Genomic DNA, 25,755 nt, shown 5'->3' on the forward strand with positions numbered 1-25,755 from the left:
AGGCGAACACTCCTTCCATCCGGCTGACGGCAAAGTGCAGAGCTGCCGCCCAGCACATCCACACAGCCACGCATGCTTCTGTATGTGGGCTTCTCAGGGCAGCTGAAGGGGGGGGAATCTCTGCGTGGAAGACTGAGATTCTCCGGACTGATGGGTCTCACTATCGTACCAGGGCAGATCCGCAAAGGATGGGCACCAGGCGGGTGATTCCTGCTCTCTGCCTTACATGGACTGTGCCGTGGGCTGGGCGCCAAGTCACGACATGTTCCCAATACCCCTCTAGACTGTCCCTGACTCTTTCTGGATGGCTGTGTTTATCATTTCACAGAGTTTCACTTTTAAGAAATTGGAAGGCACTGTGGATTTGAGAGTCACACCAAAGCACAGAATCCATTTTAAAATTAAACCCTTCATGGTTTAAAAGTAAAGCCTGTGCTCCGAAAGCTGGCCTCTCCAGGCCCTGGCTGCGGAGACCTCAGGGCCGCCACAGACAATGCGTTTGGCCTGGTTTTGTTGCTCCTTTCGTCTGCATCCCCTCCACACCCAGGTTCCCAGTACACCTAAGACACTGCGTTATGCCATCCACACGGGGGTTCTGAGGTCCCGGGAGTTCTCCACCTTCCATGAAGCAAAGTGCCTCCTATGGAGAAGCAGGAGAGGTAGCGGCTCAGTGCATGGATGCTGGTGCCAGACCGTGGGGCTGCACATACCAGCCCTGCTGTCTACTAACTGGGCTCCCGTCGGCATTTACTCGGCTCTCTGGGTCTTGGTTTTCTCATCTGTGAAAGGACCATAATAATAGTACCTACCTAGTACTAAAAATAGCAGTGCCCAGGGTTTGTTTTGAGTTTTAATGAGATAATACATGTACTTAGCCTAGTGCCCAGACTACAGTAAACACTAGAGAAGGGTTAGCTATTATCACGCTGTTTCTTTTCACCCATCTGTTTGATAGAAGCTCTGTGTTCAGAGGAAAAACTGGTGCACACTGGAGATTGCCTGATTCGCAGGATTTCACCAACCGGGAGAGAAGGCACAATAGTGGCCATTCCGGCTGCCCCCCGCAAGGGGCACCCCTATGACACCGCAGCGCTGGGAGTGAGCCAGTGTCACAGCTCACTACCTGTCTTGAGGCTGCACCACGCCCTTCTTTGAATGTTGGTTGTGCGTATTTGTCTGCTTTTCTTCAGCACAGAGGGAAGAAGATGGCTCTGGTGCGGTCTCTCCTGGGGTTAAGGGATACTCCTTTTATATTCCAAAGGGAAACACCCAGAAACTCTGTGCCAAAGATCCGCCTGCCTATCCTCTGACAAAGTCTAACCAAAAGGAATGCAGTGTTCTGATGCACCAGCCTGGCCTTCTTTTCTAACTAGACTAAAACAAGGCTTATTTATTAATACAACAGACCCAAAGCGCCAGGAGGGATTCACATCTGAGAAAGCAGATTTGGAGTTATTTCTGTTCTGCCTTATGAGTTCACACACGGCTTTTTTAAAAAAGTTCCCCAAGACCCCAACTTGATCTATAATGTTCTAATTCATAGATGACTATATACATTTATATATGAATATATATGGTAAATATGCCAAGTTGTTAATTCTGGATAATGGAGGAAGGGTGCTTGCTATGTATTTTTAAAAATATTTTAAATCTTTCTCAAAATAATTTTTCAAATGCCTCAGTTATTTGAATAATTTTCTGCACTGTTCCTTCCAGAGACCTTTGCAACCTCACCCTGGTAGGAGGGAGGTTATTTTCCCCAACGTTCTACTAAATTGAGACACAGCAAACTGAACATGCACACGTGGGAAGGGTCGAGCATCTCCGGGTGTTGCTAGAAGCTTCACACTGTATTCCCTGGTGTGGGCACAGAGCATGTTGGGGGCTTAGAATGAATTCTGCTCAGGGACTGTTGAGGACATCACAAGTCCAGCCATCAACCTGTTCTAACTCTTGACCTGCTGCTGTGGAGGCAGTGAGTCAGAAGGGCAGCCTCCTGCCACCCCTCAGTGGCGGGCTGCAGCTGCTCCTGGTGTGGACCTCGGAAGCCCCTCTCCTCTCCAGCAGGGCTGTGTCTGTTTTAGTGACCCCAACCACTGGCAGGTAAGGGCAGAAGCATAAACCAATCAAATCCTATGCTCAAGGAAGTTACATCCTCACACGCCAGCCAGAGAGGCATCCTCCGCATCTATTAACCAAAGAAATATAAGTTGGTGTTTTTTTAAAGAAAATTGACATCCCTCTCCATTCCTCCCTTCTCCCAGCCCAACATGGGACTTCTTACTTGCTCAGTTAAAATTCCAATTAAGAGGGGACTTCCCTGGCGGTCCAGTGGTTAAGACTCCACACTTCCACTTCCACTGTAGGGGGTCTGGGTTCGATCCGTGGTCGGGGAACTAAGATCCCGCATGCCGTGTGGAGTGGCCAAAAAATAATAATAATAAAATAAAATATTATGAATTCCATGTTTTAAAATATTTCAATTAAGAACCTGTTAGATGGGCTTCCCTGGTGGTGCAGTTGTTAAGAATCCGCCTGCCAATGCAGGGGACACAGATTGGAGCCCTGGTCCGGGAAGATCCCACATGCCACGGAGCAACTGAGCCCGTGTGCCACAACTACTGAAGCGTGTGCGCCTAGAGCCCATGCTCTGCAACAAGAGAAGCCACCGCAATGAGAAGCCCGCGCACCGCAACAAAGAGTAGCCCCTGCTTGCCGCAACTAGAGAAAGCCCGCATGCAGCAACAAAGACCCAATGCAGCCAAAAATAAATAAATAAATTTATTTTTTTTTAAACTGTTAGATGAGTTTCAAGAACTCTTACAGGTGATCTGGGAATACTGTAGAGTCTGGAGCTGCTGACTTCCAGATGTGTCTGTCATTGAAGATGGAAAGTCAGGGGTGAGTATCCACCTTTACTTGTGATCTCTCATCTGACAACACTTCATCCTTGGCTATTTATCAACCAATCAGAAAACAGCAAAATGTTCACATGGAAGAGCAGCTCACCGAAGCCTTGTGGTGAGCCCTGGCCCTGTCGCTGTCCACAGGGTTCTGTCTGCATGTCCCTTCCTCCAAGACCACCCTGACTCAGTTCTGCCCCAAAGGAGCTCATCACACTCTCGTGACCTTTTGGAAAGACTCGCCATGTTGAACTGAATTCTGCCAGCATCACTGAAGATATTAAAGTGAGCACAAGTGCTCTTGTAAAACCATTTATAATGAAAGTAATGTCTTTGCTATTTCAATCATTGAACAAATGTTTACCGAGTAAACACTTACACCAACTACAGTGTAAAGCATGGGCTTAGATCCCCAAGAGAAAACCCTTTCCTGTGCCTCTGAGACACTCGAAGCTGAGTGCAGGGTCCACAGAAGTGCTTTGGGGAAAACTGAGTTCAACACACCTCTACCTGTTTTATGCAAAACTCTCACAGGATTCAAGTACCCACACTGGTGCGAGAATAGGCCAAACTCAGGCCCAACCACTTAACCTACTGATCGTCAAAGCAGTCCCGATACAGTCAATTCTGAGTGATAAGTGTCCTGTCACTATAACACACTAAGAAAAGCACTGCACATTGCTTCAGTTAATTATAACATGAAATTACATTCCCTGAACACCTCCCCAAGCAAGGGCAGAGGGTTAAAGCCTCGAGGTGCTGTCTTGCTGGGTGGCAGATGGCAACTAGCCAGACCTTACACATTCACCACGGCCCATGCAGAAAGCAGATGACCCACACAACAGACCTGCCACTGACTGCGGATTAGACCATCCCAGTCATCCGCCAGATCTTCTGTCCATCAAAAAGGAAAATGTGACTAAAAAATACCTGTCTCGCTTATAAGGGGAAGGGAAACAAAGCTTCAAATAAACTTCTGAACTTCAACCATTTCTCAATGCTTTCATGAGAACTCTTTGAAACTGCAGGGTGACTTTCATCTCTCCAATAAACCTTATCTGACCTCTCCTGAAATGACTAATGTGATTGCAACGGTTTTACTCTGTGAAGTAGCACTCTTTCCACCCTGCACTGAGCTGAGGCATCTACCGACCATAAGAGAACTTGGCATTATTGTTAAAGCTAATTACTTGCAGGTGGTATGGGTTTCTGCCACCTCCCTTCTGCACAGTAAGCAAAAGCTTCACCAGGTGACTGGCAGGAGACTGCATCCTGGTCACCAAGGTTCTGGGCAATCCTACTCAGTAAGAGGGGGCTTCCCTCGGGTGGCCTGTCCTATGAAGCAGCAGGTGGCGTATGCATCTTGAGGGAAAAAGTTTCTTTAAATCTTGATTAGTTGTTGCTTGGCTGGATGGGACCAACAGCAAAAGCAACATCCCCAAACAGTCAACACTAGAATCAGAATAAGCTTTGGCACTTGGGAAATCCTCATGGAATTTATGGGTTGGCGTGATGGGGAAGGAAGAGTTTATTTTCAACTTTTTTGTTTCAAGAGGGATTTATTTCATTGAGAAAACTCAGTATTATCCCAGTAAATCTTTGTTTTCTAACCGTTCCAATCCTTCCTAAAAAGGGTTTAAAATTCCAGGACCAAATTTCTTTTCAAACCCAAGTCAGGTTTCGGGCCTCCACGTGTAAGAACTGAGTATGAGGGGACACCAAAAGAAGTGAATTATACCACCTCTTTCCCCCAACTCCTCTTTCTGAAATTAGATATGTGTGCTACTGAAGGCAAAATGATCAGCTTGCTCCCTGAGAAAAGTGAGATGGAGATGGGAGTAGAAGTGGAGAAGGGAGAGTATTACAAACTGTTAAGTACTGGGGTGGGGGTGGTAAAATAAGAAATAAAAATAGACCAGTAAGGGAAAACTGAATGGAAGAGGTTCATTTGTTTACTTTAACAGTGTTTTCCATTCCAGGAGGCCCGCTGAAGTTCTTTCTTTCAATGGTTGGCCTTGGACCAGCATTTGAAAAGTCTTAGATCTTTGGAAAGGAAGATTTGGACAACAAAGTTGTTTTATCTGGGAGGGTAACTAGTTTACTCAAGAGTTCCAGGACTTTGGTTTTGATGTTATTACCTTGGCCTGAGTTTCTCTGTCCCAGGCAGTCCTGGCTATGTTTACTGATTTAGGAAACAGGGGAACCTGGGAGGGAGGGAGCTTCTCTCACGTGCTGCTGCCACACTTCGCTGGACCACCTAACCACCTGGGCACCTTGAAGACAACAGGATGGGGAAAAGTCAAACATTTTTTAAAGGTCCTATCTCTCGACACACAGAAGGGGGAAATAACACTTCTCTGACTTACCCCCCAAATAGACACCGCCGTGGATGTCCTGCCAACGAGTGATGTGAAAGTGTGTTCCAAAGTGAAATGTAAGCTTGGCCCGGTGCCCAGCTCTCGGCGGTATTCTGCACAGAGAGCTGAGGGCTGGCGAAGCGAAGGAGCACATTTCTCTCCATGTGACTGTGAGAGCCAGGCAGCCCAAGCAGATTTCTTTGTGTTAATAAAATGTGATCTCTAGACTGTACACACAAGCAGCCCTGGGAAAACGTGAGCCAAAGAGAAGGACCCAAGGAAACCCATGGCCCAGGCTGAGAAGGGAATGCAGCTGTCAGCAAACTGGGTTGTACTGAGGCAAGGCATCCAGGCCTGGCAGGTGCAGGATGATCACGTAGTCAGAGGTGAAAGGACGTGCCAGGTGCTCAGGTGAACACTGCTTAAGACATAAAGATAATCCACAGAAGCCCATCAAACACCATTCTGTGCAAAGGTTTGTTCTTCCTTGACAGGCCAGAGACCAAAGTCCTTCATGGACACTTTCTCAAGATTTGGAGTTTACCTGGGATTCAAGGTTCCTCCCCACAAAACTGAGATCACTCCAAGTATGGCAGGAGTTTGGCTCCTGGGTTAAACTGTGTATACTCTGGGCTGGTGTGAGGTGTGGCAAACATCTTGCTTTGGTGGGCAACTCCCACCTCGTTGCCACTGTGGCCTTGGCCTCCTATGACCACAGGAGGGATACATGGCTAAGGGTCTCAAGCCTGTCAACTACATCCTTGGGGGTGGCGATGGAAGGGTGGTTCATGGGCTGAGGAAGAAAAGGGGGATTAGTGCCCCTGTTCACTGCGCCACTTTCAACATATTAGATCACTCCATCTCTGGGAATTTCAAATGCACTGTGCCCTCCAGCCAACTGGATCTTCCCAACTTGGAAGGTACCAGGGACAGGGGCAGAGCGCCAGGACCCCAGGAGCCTCTGAACCTCCCCGGGACTGTACTAGAGACTTCAGGATTTTATGAGCCAGTGGGTTCTTCTGGTTGAAGGGAGTGGAAGGTCCTAGAAGACACTGCTCCACGTCTCCCCTCCCCTGCAGCAGCCCAGCCCTCAGGCTCCTGGACCACGGGGTATGCAATCAGCCATAACCAGCTAATTAAGGAGCAGTTGAGATGATGAGCACCTCCCAGGCCCAGGTGAGCCTTCACCTTGGTTAATCTGCAAACCCGTCAATTGGCTCAGGATAATGGAAAGTTAATCATATGCACAGCTCAAGTGCAGCCACTGGAAACAGCAGGAAATCACGGTAGCAGAGGAAGTCAGGTCCACTCTCGGTGAACTCTTTGTAGCTTCTCTATAGACAATGTTTAAACTTGAGCCCACTTCACCCCACTGCCCCATACACTCCTGCACCAATCCCTTGTCACACAGTGACCCTCGTGCCTGGAAGCACATACTAAGTGCTCAGTAAATCGCAACTATTATTAATCCACTAGTGTAGTTGAAGGATTTAAAGTTAGGAGATTAGGGGGTCTCCAAGACATTTGGCTGGCTAGGGGAAGCACACTGGGGGAGCTGTGAAGAGCACTACACTCCCCCAAAGCATGCTTTACAGAAAGAAAAATCTGAAGTGTTCAAACATCCCTAGGAAAGCAGATCAATAGCACAAAAACATAAAGCACATTCCAAAGCTGAAGAGAAAAAAAATTTCAGAATTACTAACATGGATAACTGAAGGTCATCTCCAATCCTAAGTATACTGGTAGATTCTCCAGTGCTTTTTAAGGAAGGTAACAGAACTTCTGTGTTCAATGTCAAGAATCACAGTGTGTGGAATCCCGAGGGCCCAGCCTCCTGGTCCTTCCAAGGGCCAGGTTTCCAGGGACTCTGCGGCCGTGACCGCCAGCCACAGCCTGCCAGGCTCTGTGGTTTGCGGCTACCTCTGCTGAGCAGTAAGCACCCCAGTCTGTGCTCCACTGGAATGTCCACGGGAATCTGATGGGGACTGTTGGAACTATAGCTTCCTTCCACCTGGCCACTCCTGTCCTGTGACCATGGTACAGAATCAACAGACTTCGCTTCTTCCATTCTGTGAAGCTAACCAGAGTTAAGACTTTTGCTGACAGAAAACAATACTTTCCAGGGTCTTGGACAAACACTTTTCCAGGACACCGGAAACAGCACTGGCCCGAGTCCTTGATCTTCTGCCCACTGGAGGGACAAGTACTAAAGGATCTTCCCAACCTGCTCTGTCAGGAGAGCAAATACCTGGCACAAATATGGTCCTACCTAAGCCCAGGGCAGACATCCCTAATCAATCACAGAACTCTTTTCATTGAGCCCAGACAAAATTTCAGTCTTTCGAGATGACATTCCAGGTACCTACTAATCCATCCAAACCGGCTGAGGTGAAACCTGCTGCATGGGAAGCTCCTTCAAACCGGAATCCGGCCACCCAGAGGAGCAAGCCAAAGCGCAGCTGCCAACTGTCCTTCTAGAAAAGTTGCCATCAAAGCTAGCTGTGGGTCTTGGGGTTTTCCTTTTTTAAAAATTATTTTCTCTGGCTAATAAAACCCTGCTTTAAAAAATCTAACCCTTGGAGCAATGACTCTAGCCAGATAACTTGCTTTCAGGCTTCCTCTGGAAGGCTGAACACCAGAGAGAAGCCAGTGGTTCCCATTCAGAATGAAGACCATTTTTTTAGGAAGTAGCAAGCTTTAATGCTGTTGCCTTTTTTTTCCCAAAGGTGTCAAATGTCTTTTGCTTTACAGTTTTAGTTTTTTGTTTGTTTGTTTGTTTTTTGCGGTACGCGGGCCTCTCACTGTTGTGGTCTCTCCCGTTGCGGAGCACAGGCTCCGGACGCGCAGGCTCAGGGGCCACGGCCCACGGGCCCAGCCGCTCCGCGGCACATGGGATCCTCCCGGACCGGGGCACGAACCCGCGTCCCCTGCATCGGCAGGCGGACTCTCAACCACTGCGCCACCGGGGAAGCTCAGTTTTAGTTTCTGAACTCTGTCATCCTTTATGAGTGGCAGAACGTCAGACTCTTAATCCATCGACCAGCTTGGGGGCAGTAGCATCATCCCAAGAAGCTTTACATTTTTTGCACCAAAATTTGAATATTTGTCTTTCAATTCATAGTAGTAGTCTTAGAATACAGGGTCACAGAGCTAAAAATAGCACCGGTGTTTGATAGATAAGAAAACTGAAGCCTTGAGAGATTCAGTGACCTGTCCAGAGACACACCACCAATCCTTGCAAACCAGGTCCGGAACCTAGATTGGCTGATTCCAAATTCTGTGTTCTTTGTAAATGGTCTACCTTGAAATTATTGCTATGTGTTTTCCCCTCTTACCACTTAAAACCCAATGTAAATAAAAACGCTAACACGATTTATACTTTGATTTGAATTTAGATTGGTCCATTTTCTAATTGACTATCTTATTTTATATTTGTTTGTAAATTAGAAAAACAGATTATTCCCATCTTACAAATGAAGAAGTGAAGCCCCGAGAGATTGACAACTTGCTTAAGGTAATTAACAGCATAGCTGAGACAATAAATTAGATCTGTTAGTGTACCTAAAGGAGTATCATGGGGCTTGAAAAGACTCAGCCCAGCAACTCGGAAATCTAAAAGTGAGACTCCAAAGATATGAACTACAAGTACATTCTTGTAGAAAGTGATGTTAAAATACCAGATTATCACTCAGATACTCAGATTATCACTCAGTAAGTTAAAACTTACTGAGTGACAACTCTCCCAGGTCTGCTCTCTGATCAGCCCATTTAATGGCATTTAACCCTCACGGCTTTCCTACAAAATAGGCCACTATGATCCAGACGAGCAAACAGGGCTCAGAATTTAAGTGACTTGCCCAGGGTATCATGGCTTCTCAGGTGACCTCTGACTCCATATCTGATTTATAATAGTTTAGTGTCAAAAGGCTCCAACAAGAGTGTGCTGATGCTATTAAGACTGTGTTTCTCTAACTGTCTTTATCAAAGCTTGTTATTTCTGCCTTAAAATGATTTCATCCTGATCACCATGGGTTTTGGCCCCTGAGATGGGCCCACATTTATTTTTAAGCAGCTTGTAATCAGGATGGAAGGGCTGACGAAGAAAAAAGAAAACATGCTTTGGCAGTGGATCCTCAACAGCCAATCCTCTTGCGAGTAGACTAAATTCCAGGAACCAATTTCATTTCTTTTCTTTTTTAAAAAACATTAATTAATTAATTAATTTTGGTTGTGTTGGGTCTTCGTTGCTGCACGTGGGCTTTCTCTAGTTGCAGCAAGCAGAGGCTACTCTTCGCTGCTATGCGTGGGCTTCTCACTGTGATGGCTTCTCTAGTTGCAGAGCACGGGCTCTAGGTGCGTGGGCTTCAGTCGTTGTGGCTTGAGGGCTCAGTAGTTGTGGCTCACGAGCTCTAGATCGCAGGCTCTGCAATTGTGGTGCAAGCACTTAGTTGCTCCATGGCATGCGGGACCTCCCCAGACCAGGGCTCGAACCCGTGTCCCCTGCAGTGGCAGGCGGGTTCTTAACCACTGCGCCACCAGGGAAGTCCCCCAATTTCATTTCTAATATGACTGACTTGATTTCCTACAACCTCTTACACTGAGTGCTTAGCAGCATCCCAGCTTTAACACATAATGGGTATGGCTATGATTTCATATGCATTTAGCTCATTTAAACTTAGGAGCATTGTGCCTACTCTTTTATAAAAGCTCAGAGATATCTGATTGGATGTAAAAATATGCTGAGGGAGCTTTAGTTCCCTCTTGTGAGGGAACTCAAACGCCCCTCACAAGAGGGACCGGTCTTGACTAGTTTGATGCTGAGGTACTTTGTTATCCTTAAGGCAGGACTGTTGTACCTTTAAAAGGTTTATCCTGCCACACCCATATGTACACACTGCACTATGTTAAGACCCATGCCAAAAACTCCACATCTCTGATCTGGTTGCAAAGCAAAGTCATATCAGGCTAATCCCTTTTTTTTTTTTTTTGCGGTACGCGGGCCTCTCACTGTTGTGGCCTCTCCCGTTGCGGAGCACAGGCTCTGGACACGCAGGCTCAGCGGCCATGGCTCACGGGCCCAGCTGCTCCGCAGCATGTGGGATCTTCCCGGACCGGGGCACGAACCCGTGTCCCCTGCATCGGCAGGCGGACTCTCAACCACTGCGCCACCAGGGAAGCCCCCCAATTCTTAAATTAACTGACTTCTAGCTTTCTCTTTTGTGTAAAAAACTATTTTCACACTTTTCTTCCGAATAATTTACTTTTGTTTTCTCAGTTACCTCATGTTTCCATTGTACCTTGACAGAAGGGTCTATTTCTCCTCTCTGGAGACACCCCCTGCCAGGTTTTCATCTTGTAGGGAGGGTTAAGAAAACGTTTGAGAGATTTGCACCTGGGGGAGCAGAAGGCTAGGGGGTTCGTTACCGTGGAAACCCACGGTCCTGCCTCCCCCACTCAGCAGCCCATCACCCACAGCTAGGGGCACTGCCAGTCCTCCACCCCACCACCCAAAGGTGTCACCAAAAAAGGAAAAAGAAGAAACCCCAGTCACAAATCCTACAGCACTCTGGAAAATCTTGAGAGCACTAACAGAAACGAATTAAGTCCCATTTCCCCCTTCCCCCTCAAGGTCCTCCAGGAACAGAGTCAGAGGCCAGTAAGGGGTGTGAAGATGAAAGACGCAGCCCTTGCCCACGGAGCTATCCAAGGAAGCAGGTACTTGCACTGTTATGGGATCACAAACGGGTTTTTTTGGGGGGGTGGGTATATCTTCTCACAGAATGCTCCGGCTCTGCCTCTCCATCACCCTTTCTTCCCTACAATGACTCAAGGGGTGGAGAGCATTGCTACAGCAATCATCGCTGGCCATCACTACTACAGCACAAGATTCGTTCCCACTTAAGTGTCCATAAGATGACGACGGAGGTAGGAAAAGAGAAAAATAGTAATCGTAGAATAAAAATGGGGCTTCCCGGGGTACGCAGTGGTTAAGAATCCGCCTGCCCATGCAGGGGACACGGGTTCGAGCCCTGGTCCAGGAAGATCCCACATGCCACAGAGCAACTAAGCCCACGAGCCACAACTACTGAGCCCACGCTCTAGAGCCCGCAAGCCACAACTACTGAGCCCACGTGCCACAACTGCTGAGGCCTGTGCACCTAGAGCCCGTGCTCCGCAACAAGAGAAGCCACGGCAATGAGAAGCCCGCGCACCGCAACGAAGAGTAGCCCCCCCGCTCACCGCAACTAGAGGAAGCCCGCGTGCAGCAACGAAGACCCAACGCAGACAAAAATAAATAAAAAAATATTTTTAAAAAAAGAACCAGAATCTCTAAAATTAAAAAAATATATACAAATGAAAGTGGTGAAAGCGTTCATTCAGATCGGCTGCCGTTGTAAGTGCTTCCCATGGAGCATCTCCTTTACTCATCCAGGAATCGGCTGGAGCAGGGACTGCCCCTCCCACTTACAGAGGAGACAACAAAGGCAGAAGAGTTAAGAGAGCGGGTCGATCTGGCTCTGAGAGTCAAGATCTAAGCCAAGGCTGGAATTTTAACCACATTATGCTGCCCGTCGGTGAGGGGAAGCGAAGAATGAGAGGAGGCTGCTCTAGGAGATGATTATTTCATTAGTAAAATTCGAGAGAAAACCACCATCCTTGCGGATTGGTCTATGACATCCTCTCTGACGGTACATAAATGAACAAAAACGCTCTTTCGTTTCCAAATATTTCCTTATATGAAAATTTAGTGGGTGGAGACAAGTGGGGGAGAAGGGCAGACAGAGATAAACTGCAACAATTTGGTGGGAACACTAATCCGAATTACTGAAACGTCTAAATGACAGAAATTCTTTTGCTCCTCGCTAATATACGCTGTGATTAGGAACATCACTATATATACAAGCAGCTAATGTCTTTAAAGCCTATTTTGTACTCAAATAAGTGCCTCCTAAAATTATATTTGCATAATTAATGTGTTTGGCTATATCTTTATAAAGAAGACAAAGATACCAATTACAGTTTAATCAGTGTAAGATCAAATGATCACAAAATCTGAATCAATGCAATGTTACTGCCAGGTAAGCTTGAGGGTAAAAAGAGAAATAAGTAGACTATAAGTAAACTCAAATTGCTGCTTTATACCTAATTTTTGTAATACTGAAACTTCCTGTCTTTTACCTTTAAACATCTAAGGAATCCAATAACTAAATATCACTAAACGCCCTGTTATATTTGGGGCAATCTCATTTACAATGCTAAAAAATATTTTTGACATGAATATAAATATTATTTTAAAAATCATTCATATGTTACTGGCCATTTGAAATAAACATACTTTAGATTCTATGAGGGAAAAAAAGGCATCCAACTCCCCTGGTAAAGTGCATTAATAAAAAGAAATCAACTGTAATGAAATGAATTCTGTGAAATTCCTATGAAGTCAGTTCTACAAATTTTCCTTTCCTAGCCTCAGAAACTCCATCAAGGATTTATTTCTATCTTTACATTTTATATTATTTACTCTTTCCTCTATAAATCTTTCAGTGGCATTTGGTCTCTAAAAGCAGTATTATTCCAACTGGATATGAGATCTCCATCCTATTTTTAAAGTTTTCTCTAGTAAAAGCCTCCATAATCTCCTTCAGTGATACTAAGCCCACAGCACAATGAATCCATTCTAAGGTGAACTAAGTCTTCTGATCAATCCTTTGGGCAGATGGAGTTTGACTCTTTGCCACTCTCCTTAGAAGAACTCTTCCTACCTTGGGGTACTGAGATCTCTGTTCTGAGTAATCTGATTACTGCCTATCTAGATGATCTTGTTCATCTGGTTTACAGCCTTGATTCCCATTGGTCAGGGCCTGGTGGCATCCTTCCCCAAATAAACCTTCATTTTACCCATTCAATTCAATTCAAGAGGCATTTATTGTGCATGAATGGACAGCCTCACTTAACTCTTTCCATTAAGTGCAAAAACACTTACAGAGCAGCAGTGAGGCTTTCCTTCTCTGCTCCACTATCCATGCTTGGGTTCCACAGCAAGGACATCAAAGCAGACTGTTACCCAGAGCTAATTACAAAAGAAAGCACTGCTCTTTCCCACTCAAGGAGTTTCTGCCAAAGCACTTATTTCTGCTGAACCATTTATGCAATCTCACTTTCTAAGAGAACATTTTGTCACAGATGATTTAATGTTGTAGCTCCCTGGAGCACCCTTCTGCAGCATGCACTCATTGTTTTTAGGAATCTAGGGTCTCCCAGGCAAGATTTGAGAGGGAAAGGGGTTTAATTAGCCACAGGCCATCTCTCATTACAAGACCCTAAATTCCAAAGCATTCTTCCAAAAATCATTAACGAAAAAAAAAAAAAAATCCTAGATTAAACTTCTAAAAACAAAACTTTTAGGAGATCTGTGTGACAGTGGAACTGTATAATTTTTTCAGGACAGAAAATGAGACTGGATTCCCATTATGAGCTGGATGGTTAGGGACTTGAGACAGTAACAATACTTGCTAAAGTCAGAAAAGAAGGAAAACAAACATTTTAGGAATTTTCACATTAAGTCATGGAGTGTATATCCACCAGAAGCCAATCCGACAGACACGAGTACTGAATAGCTTTTCCCCAACAGATGCCTGATTTTGCCACCACTCCTGTAATTGTCTGTTGTACATAGCTGGAGGTGAAATTGCACACATTGACTGTTTTGGGTTTTTTTCTTTTACTTAAGGAAACTGGTTTGGGTTAGGGCAACTCCTCCTTATTTCTGTCATCTTGGCTTGATCTCAGAGAACACTTCGGGGGTACCTGAGTGAGTTACTTCGTGCAGGTGCCATTCAGCAGCTCCCGTCGCTCCCCCAGAGCCTGTCTGCTCCCACAAAGTCCCTCCCCTCCAGCAGCACCCCCCAACCCCAGCCACCAGATCTCTGCATGATGTGCAGCTAATTCCAGCTTCAGGAAAGAAGGGAGCCACAAATACAAGGTCAGGACTCAAGAATACAAAACTGTAATAAGGACTCCTTTGTCTCTCGGGAGTAAAATTACTAAGCTGGCCAAACACTTGCCTAAGTGTTTTCAGCCTGATATTACTGCTGCAGGTAATCCTTATAATCAAGTACTATTTGTATCACTGAAGCCTTCCTTCTTTCTCTCTCTCTCACATACACATATACACACACGCAAAGAAAAACAAAAACCTACACTCATAGAAATATGTTTAACATAGTTGATTGCAAACCCAGTAAGCTTTCTAACAGAGGCATTGTAAAGTCATGAATATTAATGGCTTGGGCTTATTAAAATCTATTTTTCTACTCCTATGAGATCAGGCCTGCTTTTGGACTTTTAAATTCGGAATCATTCAAATCCCTCAAACTATTTTCTTGCCAAAGAGTGTTTCCCCCAATTGCCAAAATTATGGGCTTCATAAGTGAAACTTAAACCCTGTGTTTTTGAATTACTTTCTCTAGATCATTAGAACATTGTGTTTTGAAAAGCTGTTTTATGTTCAAGGGAGAGTATTTATTTTCAAAATAACAAAAATAAGGAAGTCCCTGTTCACCAGAGGAAACTATTGTGAAGTATCTAAAAATGTTTCAAATCCAACCTTGAACCCAAGAGGAAACATCCACATGCCACTTCCCTGCTCAAAAACCTTCAATGGCTCCCCACTGCCTCCTGGATCAAGTTCAAGCTCAGTAGCCTGGAATGCATGAAGCTGCCAGCCTGGCTGGCACCTGCCTCTCCAGACTCACACTCCTGCCTCCTTCAGATGAATTTTCAGCACCAGCCAAACTGCATCCACACCTTTTTCTCTAAACACCCGTGGGCACCCCTGCCTCCACGTCGTTCTGCAGCTCACCATCCTGGCTCCTCCACCACTCACTCGGAGGCCCAACAGAAGGTCCAACTCCTGCAAAAACTTCGCCCCAGGCCCTCTTGCCCCAGGCACTGACTACTTCCTGTGAGGCCTGGCAGCCCTCACCGTCTGCACTGCTCCCTTTTTAATTTTAAAATGTTTTACTCACTTTCTTGCTTACTCTTTCACCCTCCTCTTTTCAATAGATATTGGAGGCTTCTATGTACACATCCCTTGGCACTGAGAACATGCGAGCTTGTCCTGTTGCTCAGCTTTTTACCTACAAGTTCTACCTTCCCTACTAAACTGTCATCTCCTTGAGATCAGCAGCCAAATCACACCCTTGTCTGTCTTCCCCAGGGAGGAGCCCAAAGCCAAAGCTGATGCTATTGCTGGGGACCGTCCACATGGCTCCCCACCCCACCAGCTTCCTCTGCGGCTTTCTCACCTTCATACCATTGACTGCAGGAAAGTAACGGTATGGATCCGGGGTAAGGGTTGGCCAACTAGGGTAGGTACCATGCTGGCCCTTCATGCACATTAGAAAGTTCACATCAACCCAACCAAAATGCTACTTTGCAGATGAGAAAATAAATGCGTGGAAAGAGAAAGATTTATCCATTAAAGGACCACTGGGGGGAAGGAGGAATTATCATTCTGGAATGCTTATGTAAAGTCTTACTTGTAAGCAGGAGGATGAACTAGACTCCTCTCCTCTCCCAGCACCCTAACACGCCTTTATGGTTCCTTTACCCCCGAGGTCACTGTATTTCCTTCAAGTATAATTACTGCCTACTAGTAAAAATTCACAATAGTAACAACAATTGATTGACTGATTTACTAACCATATATGTCATGGAGAAATCCTCTACTCAAGAACTTCTTTGAACTGCATCTTGCTTGTTTGATTTTTTTTAATCTCATGAACAAGGAGGACTGAATAAAGGTTACAGTTAGCTATCCAAGGCTACTTAAAACTCAGAGGCGAAGAGAGGGGCGAGCAAGACTCGGCAGAGAAGCAGAGGAGGAATTCCAACTCCAGAGGCCTTAACCGGCTAGGAAGGGAAAAGTATGGAGACTGCCTAGGAGTCCAGTGTGAGGTCCTCCTATGAGAAATGAGATCAGATGGTGATGAGAAAGCCACTCGGAGCAGCTGTTAGTGGGCGTTGCTGTGTGCCCATCGCGGCGCCAAGTATTCGCCATATGAACTTCAGCAATCCGAGGAGAGGCAGGTCCAGGGATTACTCCGAAGTTCCAGGTGGGAAATCCGAAGCTCAGATCATTTGAAGGACCTGCCTGAGATCGTAAGCAGGCACGGCAGGGACAGGATTTACACAAGGTGTGTTTGTTTATCGGATCGTGTGCCCTAAAACACTGCTATACTGCCTGGATGGATCTGTGTCTTTTCAAACACAGGTTATTCTGATGGACATTTGAATGGTGAGCCAGCAGGCATCTAGGTCTGCAGCACATTTCAGTTTATTCCAAAACAATGGTTCAGTGGTTCCAGATTAAGACATTTGCTGGGGGGGACACCAAATATAATAAAGGAAGACATTAGATGGGACCAATACTCTCAATCATTCCCTTACAGAATTAAATACAGGCCCTGTACCTCCCCGTCCCTCTCTCATGTATTCTTTTCCAATGTTTTTTTCAATCTCATTACTTCCCCTACTACCTTCCCTCTTTCCTCCATTTCCACTGCTGAGACATAAAAAATGATTCCTGGGTGAAAGTGATTAGTGCCGGTTGGAAGGGAGGTTTCTGGGAAACCTAATAAGTCGCCGCTGTCTCTCACCCTCTGGCTCTCTACACCAGGACGTTATCACAGCTCCTTTCTTCACACCCACCCCCCCCACCCCCTTCCTTCTCCTCTCCCGAGTTCTGTCTTGATGTTGCTATTTTTCTAGTCTGGTAGACACAGCGCTGAACTGCAAAGACTCTGGCAAGCCCCCTGGCAGGCGCTGGCCTGCAGGAATCCCGCCTCCTGTAGCAGCGCAGAGAACACAGCGCCTCCGGGCAGACGGGCAGGAGAGAGGGCCGCATTTGGGGTCTGGCTAGAATGTGGGGCACAGCAGCTTTCCCTGGCATGGGAACGGCCCTCCAGAGCTCAGCTTTCTCATGCCAGGGTCAGGATTACAATTCCTCGCTGGCATTCGCTGTAGTTCGCCTGGGAAGGGAAGCCAGAGTGGGGGCGGGAGGGTGGCAGGCAGCCAGCACGCCACCCAGAGCTGGGCGAGCTCCACAGGGCACAGCCACGTGCCTGGAGCACACGGTCATGCAGGCAGGCAGCCAGGGTGCCCGGGGCTCGCACGAGACCTGGGGGCTGGGCACCCAGTGAGCGGCTGTTTCCACACTGGAGGAATAGGAGTTGCTAACCCAGAAGCGCAGCTGCTGGGGTAACATCAGGGAAGTGGCTCGTCCCAACCCAGAACAAAGGAGAAAAGTCAGGCAGGCTCTACGGAATAGGGCCTGGGCATGCTGGGGAAAAACAAAACAACAACAAAAAAATGCATGTCCTATTTTTGCAGAGGGAAGGGCACTGGATGAAACGAATCCCTAAATGGAGAACGGGTTTGGGAATAAGCCATTCCTTTCCCTACTTGCAAGCCACGACATCATTCTAGCTCCAGGCTCTGAGTATGCATGTACCACACACCCTGCTAAAACCCCACAAAAGGGGGACTATTTACAGTGTCCTTTCTACTGATGAGAAAACCAAGGCTTAAAGAGGTCAAGGAATCGACCTCTGTTTACAAATCCAGGATGTGAACCCAAGTCCCTGGGCCCAGAGGTGATACTCTTAAGCACCCAGTCACCCTTGCTGTCCATACCTGTCTGGGAATACCTCTTGCCAGAAGGCTAAGACCCACTGTCCTGGGAATGTTTCACATGGCAAAGCCAAGAGAACAGGGCAGACCTGTCCTCTACAAGGTGTGGTGGAGAAGACAAACCCTTACAAGAAACAGAAAAAAGTCTGCCTGCTTCTAGAACAAAGCTGTCTCTCTACCCTCGTGATCTCCTTGAACCTGATGAATGAAAAGCACTTCCAAGATATACTTGGGGCGCAGTGCACGTCAACTCAATCAGGGCGCTCCCAATCTGCAGATTTATCAACATGCTGGAAGGGAATATATATGAACTGCATGCCCTGAAGGGGAGGGAGAAACTGAAGCTTCATCTCATGGTGCTGGAAAAACCAAAAGAAGGCTGTTGCCTAAGCAGGACTCTCATAATCCCAGAACCACTGGCACAGAACTCCCCTCCACCATTGTTCAGATCCCAGAGCCAGCATCTTCCTTCCACGTGAAAAGCTCATTACAAGGCAAGGTCAGCAATTCCAGGACACGAATTCCATCCTGCAAAAGTACCATGGGGTCTCCCCTACCTCCTCACTCTCCTTGGGCCACCCATTCATGCCCTCCTCTTCCCAATCACCACCACATGTAAGGGTTTTCACCTCACTCCATAACCAGCCTTCATCACAACCTAGGCTCTGTGCTCAGAACTGGAAAGAGAGGCTTCGTAATTCTCAGCTGAATATGGGTCTAAAGTGGTAGGACACCCCCAAGCTATTCAAAGAAAAACCACCAGAGGAAACAATTTCAAATCTGGCTTTACAAGCATGTGATTTAAAAATAACTCTGCCTTTGTCTGCTATAGATGACTTCCCTAAAGGGACTGCTGTCCTTAAAGCAATTGCTCAATTCTCAGGGCAAATTGATTCTTATTTTTCCAGTACGCAGCACATACCTCCAGGAAAGCACTCCCGGGTACCACCTCTGATAGCATCTGACATGCAAACATAGAAGTGGTCACGATGATTTCCTGCCATCTCTGCTGGCCTGGGAAAGTCCAGGAAGCTTCATCTCAGGTGACTGAGAAGCCCGTGCAGGTGGCTATAGCATCCAGGAACCACCATTCTTCCTTCATTAAGATGTCACCCCAGAAAGCTTGGCAATAACCCCATAGCCACAGGAGGTTTCAATGGATCCCTGGGTTATTTCTTCAAGGAAAATTGTATTCAGATATTTAATTCATTCTTTGATCAGATAGCTAGACAGAGGAATAAGGATGTGTATATAAAACAGGAAAGGGGTTGGAGGGCAGTCAGGGTAAATAGTAAGAGAATTCACAAGAACGCTCACCTTGTCATTCCAAGACACGCTTGGGGTAAACCTAGAAATGCATAATTTGTCACCTCATGGCTTCATTTCCTTTCAACCACACAGGCAGCACTAATGGCAAAACGTTACTCAGTGTAACTCAAAAGCTGCGTGCTGAGCAGAGAGCAGAAAACAAATGTTTAATAAAATTGCTTTGCAATTATCTTCTGATCAGTCTGATGTCTCAGTTTTATCAACTAAAAGTGTGTTAAGTATACTCTTAGTAACATTATATTTCTCCTTGGCAACTTAAGGTCTCCTGACCCTCTCAAAAGTTTTGCCATAAAGCATTACAGGAGGTAAAAATCATCCATGTGTGTGACAGGACTCTGAATTAAGCCCAGATTCAGTCATTCAAATCGAAAGTCGAGATCAGTAGTTCTCAACGGGGGTGATTTTCAAAGGGGGTGATTTTGCCCTCAGGGGACTTTTGGCAGTAACTGGAGACATTTTTACTTGTCACAGGTTGCGGGAGGGGGTAGTTTTACTGCTTTCTGTATGATAGAGGCCAGGGATGCCCTTAAACATCCTCCAATGCACAGGACAGTCCTTACAACAAAGACTTACCTGAAACGTCAACAGTGCCAAAGCTGAGAAATCTTGCTCTAGACTGAAATTCTACAATTCCCAGAATGTTCACAGCTACATCTGTGCTCTTCCCTTCTGAGGACTTATTTTCCTCAAGATTAACTTGGTATTTCTATTCTGGTCACCACTGTGATTACAGAGAATAATCAAGAACTTCCTCCTTTTTCAGGTTTGCTTGTGATATACCATCCAACAATTCCACATTCCCTAGAATTTTACTTTGCATTATCACCTTTATAATGGTCAGCACTGTAGGAAAAGCAGTGTTATTTTACCTGCATTTGGTATTTTAAGAAGCGTTCTAACTTCTTTTCCTTTTTTGTCAGGACTATCATTGAGTTTAAATGAATTGAAGAGTATTATTTTGAAGTGTGTTTCCATTATGAAAAAAGACGTTTACATGAAGAGCTTATTTCTACCTAACAAAATGATAGCCACTGAAACTCAGCAGTCCTTTGTTATGGACTGCAAACCTGATTGGGCATCAGAAGTTTCTGAAAGTCATTAATTAATACTGATTCTGTGAGCCCTGACAAATGACTTTTAAGGAAGCTTCAAACTCCAAAACCCCAATTCTTGATTTTTCAGTAGAAACCTAAGGGTGGGGTCCCAATATCTGCATGCCTCTTGGGAAAAAATACAGAGTTTCTAACATGGCACATATCTTGTACGTGAGAGAAAACTGAGAAATACTTGTCCACTGAGTATATGTGTTAGGCTTAGAATACCCCAAGCCAAAAATTATTGGTCAAAATCTCCTGACATTTCTCTCCAGAATAAAGGGTTATATACTGTACCTAATTACATTATGAAGGTATTTCAGAAGACAGAAATTGGAATAAATGATGAAAGTTGACACAGAATAATGATCGTAACTGCTCTCATTAAAAAATAACTAGCACTAGTCATTTGACCCTTTATACATACTGTCTCTAATTTTCACAATAGTCCAATCAAATTGAAATTATGCCCTCCTACACAAAGGGAAACTGAGGCCCGGAAAGACTGTATCACTTTGTAAGGTCACATGGCTACGAAGTGGTCAGTCTCATTCTGCAGAGAAGATGACTGAGGCATAACTGCACCTTCTCACTGGGGCTCTGTCCCCTTCCTCCTGGTTGTTTTCTCACTCTGAATGGTTATTTATTTTGTTGCCTGCTCCTGGGAAAATGGCCTGTGTGTCCTAAGTAACAGGGGCTCAGGGTCACATAAAGGAGTGTTTCCCCAAGCTTCTGTGGCCTTCTGAGGTGGTCAGAGGCTAAGACTTAAAGACATTCCAGCCAGTAGCCTTGAAGTTATAATTCAAAGTGGGTTTTGGAGAAGGGGCAGCACAGAGAGATTTGATGGGAGAGCTTCAACTCCAACACTAACATTTCAAGGCAGGGGCGTTCTCTTCCTCCTCAGCACCGTTTCCTTTCATTTTAATCTCGCTCTGTGTGTCACAGAAATTCTACACGAGTTGAGGACATAGACTTCAGGAATGATCTCTAGCACAAGTCTCCCATTGTCCTGCTTTCTGTCCTCCCCGCAGCTAAGGCCCTTGGCTCAGCGACCTTCCTGACAATTTATCTGGCTGCATCTTTGTTCCTGGTTACCTGCGCTCGTGAAATGGCCTTTCTTCCTGTTCATTTTGTACGACAGGGTGCTAAAGGCACGAAGACAGAGCTCCCTCAACTTGTGTTTATATCTGAGCATTTGGCGCTGGGTTTTGAAGTCCTGGTCATTTCAGGTAACGTTTTTGTGTAATATTTCAACACCATTTAAAGCCAGCCTTGTGGCCTTGTGGGTTTTGATAAAAGTGGATTACGTGTGGTGAACAGATAAAAATGAAAAAAAATATAAGAACAATTTGGTTTATAGGAATAGGAAAAGCAAGAGACGGGATCTGATGCTGAAGAAGGCTAAGCCACGCTTAATATGAGAGCTGCTTTTAGATTTAGTTTCTCAATCGACGACAAGATGAAATGGATGGAAAAGCTATCTGCCCCACAACCCTGACTCACATTTTTTCCTTTGGGCCAGAGAACAATGCATATAGGTAAACCACAGCCTTATAGACAGTCTACCCAAATCATTCAGCAAGATCCTATTATCTGTGTATTTGGGGAATGAGGAAAAGAGACAGAAGATGAGATGGATGCCTAAATTATCCAAATCATTAACTGTAGATTGGTATTTCTTAAACTGCAGTCCTTGGATCAGCTGCATTAGGATCCCCCAGGGAGCCGGTTAAAAATGCATATTCCTGGGCTTCATCCAGACCTGAAAAATCAGAATTTCTGGGGGTAGGTTCCATAGAATCTGCCTTTAGCTGACTCTCCAGGTGATATGCTCATTGAAGTGGGACAACCACTACAATGAAATACAAGACTCCACTTTTCAAGTGTGCTAAAGCACCCCTGATCGTTAAGATGCTTATATCACCCCCACCCTCTCCCTCCTTCCACCTCCTCCCCACCTGAAGGGAGAACCTTCTGAGAGTTTACCTGGTCTGATGGGGCTCTGCATACAGTTTGGGGATGGGATGCCAGGGTGAATGGGTGCAGAGGTCCGACTGCTGAGGTCCATGACGGAGGGGGCAGCTGAGGAAGCCGGCTGTAGCCCGGGAGGGTGAGGGCTGTGGTCATGCTGAGACGGGCTGGGGGGAATGCCATTTTCCGACAAAAACTCCTCCAGGTCCATGTATTCCAACTGGAAAGTATCTCCGTCATAGGGAAGGGTTTTGTCCCATAAGGTGGGTCCCAAGAATGCTGACTGGGGGACCGTCGGGCTATTACTCTCATCATCCAGCTTCTTTTCCTTGTCTTTATCTTTACTAAATGCTGCAAAAGGGGGGGGGGAAATTGGAGTTTAAAAAAGAAAATGAAAAGGTCTTGCTTTTTTAATCACTCCTCCTGGCTTCTGCTTCAAAACTACTTCCCATAAATGCCGGGGTTCTTCTCTAGATGCTGGTTCTTGTGGATCTAGAGTTAAAAGTTCAGGCAGGACATGGATCTCTGCCTGTTTTTCAACATCTTCCTATTTACTTTGGAAAGAAAGCACTAGTCCTCGGGACAGGGCTAGAGACTGATCTGGGATATAAACAAGACAGCACACGATTCAGTGCATTATTTGAGGAGACAATAATTTAAATCTACAGTGGTAAAATAACACCTGCAATTACATACAACTGCTGTGATTGTTAAGAAAACAGCCAATAACCAGGCATGATTTATCCTCCAGGAAATTGATTACAGTAACAATATGAGGTCATTCATATTTAGAAAGCCAGTGCATTCATAATTCTAATTTTGGCAACGCAGGACTCTCCACCCTTCTTTGATACCATGTACGGAGCACCTACTAACATACCTGGTTCTTTCCATATATTTTTCCCCCAGAAAAATCTCATAATAAACTTGCAAATAGCGACGATCCCCATTCACAATGAAGTAATGGAGGTTCTGAGGCTTAACAGGAGCTTGACCAATGCCTCACATTGCAGAGAGGAAAGCTGAGAACTGCCTAGCCCACATGTGTTTGCTTCTAAAGCCACTGAGGTATGTTGTATTTTACAAAAGATTTTTGTTTCGGTTTGGTTTTAAATACGAAGTGCTTTCTTCCTCCTCTTCCCCAAACACTGAAGTATGATCCAACTCAAAAATTATACATGTATGCAATCTGTCAAAAGCACAAATATCAGAAAAGGTGTTTCCTCTCTATACCTGTGATGGAGGTGTGCAGCTGCTTTCTACCTGGAAGTATCACTCACCCCATTAGGTCTTTAACCAGCGCTCTGGATTTGGACAAGTCTAGTACTCAGGTGCGGGTGGCATCTGGGATTAAGCAATTTGGCGTCTGAGCTTCTTCCTCACAGAAACACAGTCTCCACCGCCATTCATTCTAATCCTCTACTGTCTCATCTCTTAAGAATCTGACTTTAAAACACCCACAGATGCAAAAGACTGCAGGCAGCACCTTCCTTCCAAGTGCTCCTCCTTAAAGGGGAGTTAAGAGGGAAGCTATGTTCTGCAGACGGCGAACCAAACCCCTCAACTCTTGTAATGCAACAGGTTGCCCTAGGAAAGAAGATGCGAGTAATCCCGGGCTACTTGTAGCCAAATGATCTTTCAAGACTTTACACTGAGCCGCACGGTTCACCGCACGGTTCATATCTGCTACTGTGATATCGAAGGCATGAAACCCAAACGACAAATCCCTGGCGGCACCAGCTGGGTTCGGCGCCTCCTCGCACGACCCCTCCTGGCCCGCTCCAACCAAGGTTGCCTGGGGAAGGTTTGGGACTTACCAAGAAAAGGCTCGAGTCAGAGGAGGCTCCTGCGCGGTTACACGTGAGCCTGCTCCGCTCTCCCCTCCCACCAGGAAAAGTGCACTGGGAAGGTGGCAGCGCTGGGGGCGTGCGCGGCATCCCGCCCAGAGACCACTCCCCCAGCCAACCCCAGCCCCCCCACACCCCCCTTTCTGAAGCACCCAGCCCGGGAGAACAGGCGTCTCCGCTCTCACCTCGGGAGTTCCAAACACTAACAACTAACAGCAGCGATAAGCACGATCCCTATACCCAGGCTCTGTAGTGAGACCCCCAACTCGAGCCCCTACCCGCGTGGAAGCCGGCCCTGTGGTTTCTCTCCCCAGCCCGCGCTGCTCTGCCTGCGTGCAGGCGGTTTCACTCTGCATGCGGGTGAACCTCAATCTAGGGAACACGGACCTGTCAAGTTCTATCTCCCACCTGCGCCGCCCGAGCGGGACCCGGGAAGGCCCGGCCGGGTCCCCAACGCTATTTTAAACGTTGCTCAGCGAGTGGGTCCCCTCCCCTTTTTGAGAAGGAAGGATGGGGCGATAGGTGAGCTCCTCGATTTCATCAAAGCAAGGCCGGGGTGCCGGGGGCTGGGACGGAAGGGTATGGATGCTCCAGCGGGGGTGCCCGGCCCAGGAGGGGGCCCCGGAAGCGTTGTTCCTTCCCAGAGCGGGGCAGCCAGGAGGGCAGCGCTCACCGTCTTCGTGATGAAGGGGGAGCTTCAGCGGGTTCTCCAGCAAGGACCTGAGCACGCCGTAGGGAGGCGGGATAAAGGTGGGATTCAGTGGGAGCGGTCGGGACATTTTCTCCATCGCGATGCACTCAAATTTTTTTTTTTCTTAAAAAAAAAAACAACCCAACCTCCCCCAAAAATGTTGCTGAGCTTTTTCCTCCGTCCTTTGCCAAAAGTTCTTGCTTTCAAGGCGGTGCAAACAGGGAAGAAAAAAAAAATTACTTATGTCTTTATAAATACATCTGCGTAAAAAGATAAAAACAAAAAACTTTCGGGTTCCCAGTGCAGTCCCCAGAGAGCGCGCCAAGTGCCCGCGGGCTCCTCCACGACGTGCAGGATGCTCTCACTTGCCTCGAACCCCTCGTCTTGTTAAATGTTCAAAATTGCGAAAAAGAAAGAAAAAATATGCAGACAGCTGCAGAAGGCGGAAGGCACCGCACCGCCCGGCCGCGTCGCGCGAGCTCAGAGGCCGCGGGCCGTCCCACCCCACCCCCCTCCCCGAGCCGGCGGCCACTGCTCCCCCGCGCTCCGCTGCCCCGCAGCGCCGGGCTCAGCGCATCCGGCCGCCCATGTGCCGCGGCCTGACAAGAGTGACGTCAGGGCCCGCACCGCGCGCCGATAGGCGTGCGGGGGCGGGGCCCCACGCGGGCCCGCCCGCCGGCCGCCGCGTGTTTAGCGTCGTCGCGCGCGCCAATTTTCTAGGACCATGCGGCTCTGGCGGGCTGCAAAGAGACAGGCGTCAGGGCGTCAGGTCCCGTGGGCCACCGACCTGGGCTGAGAATCTAACATTTTTAGAGTAAGAAAAGGAATGAGAAAGTTATCTCAGTAGTTTTCAACCTGGGAATAATCTAG

The 25,755-nt window shown here is 46.7% G+C and overlaps 1 protein-coding gene and 1 long non-coding RNA gene across 7 annotated transcripts in view; one reads left to right on the forward strand and one right to left on the reverse strand.

The window, feature by feature from the left end:
• The window catches only part of HLF (HLF transcription factor, PAR bZIP family member), a 54,194-nt gene extending 28,699 nt beyond the window's left edge, over positions 1-25,495 (reverse strand). The window contains exons 1-2 of one of the 5 annotated variants that reach the window (XM_067020863.1): positions 24,868-25,495; positions 22,363-22,698 (exon numbers count right to left, since the gene is read on the reverse strand). In XM_067020863.1, the coding sequence (XP_066876964.1) occupies positions 22,363-22,698; positions 24,868-24,982 (451 nt within the window). In that variant the 5' untranslated portion in view covers positions 24,983-25,495. Of the gene's footprint in view, positions 1-22,362; positions 22,699-23,627; positions 24,145-24,164; positions 24,248-24,867 lie in introns of those variants that run through there. The other 4 variants (XM_067020862.1, XM_067020865.1, XM_067020864.1 and 1 more) reach the window with 4 other exon arrangements.
• Positions 21,545-25,755, forward strand: part of LOC136793176 (uncharacterized) — a 30,909-nt gene continuing 26,698 nt past the window's right edge. For both annotated transcript variants that reach the window (XR_010838100.1, XR_010838101.1), the window contains exons 1-2: positions 21,545-21,605; positions 23,257-23,415. This is a non-coding gene — a long non-coding RNA (uncharacterized lncRNA). The remainder of the gene's footprint in view (positions 21,606-23,256; positions 23,416-25,755) is intronic.

Source organism: Kogia breviceps, chromosome 19 (genome assembly GCF_026419965.1).
Source record: "Kogia breviceps isolate mKogBre1 chromosome 19, mKogBre1 haplotype 1, whole genome shotgun sequence".
In the NCBI taxonomy this organism is placed as follows: Eukaryota; Metazoa; Chordata; class Mammalia; order Artiodactyla; family Physeteridae; genus Kogia; species Kogia breviceps.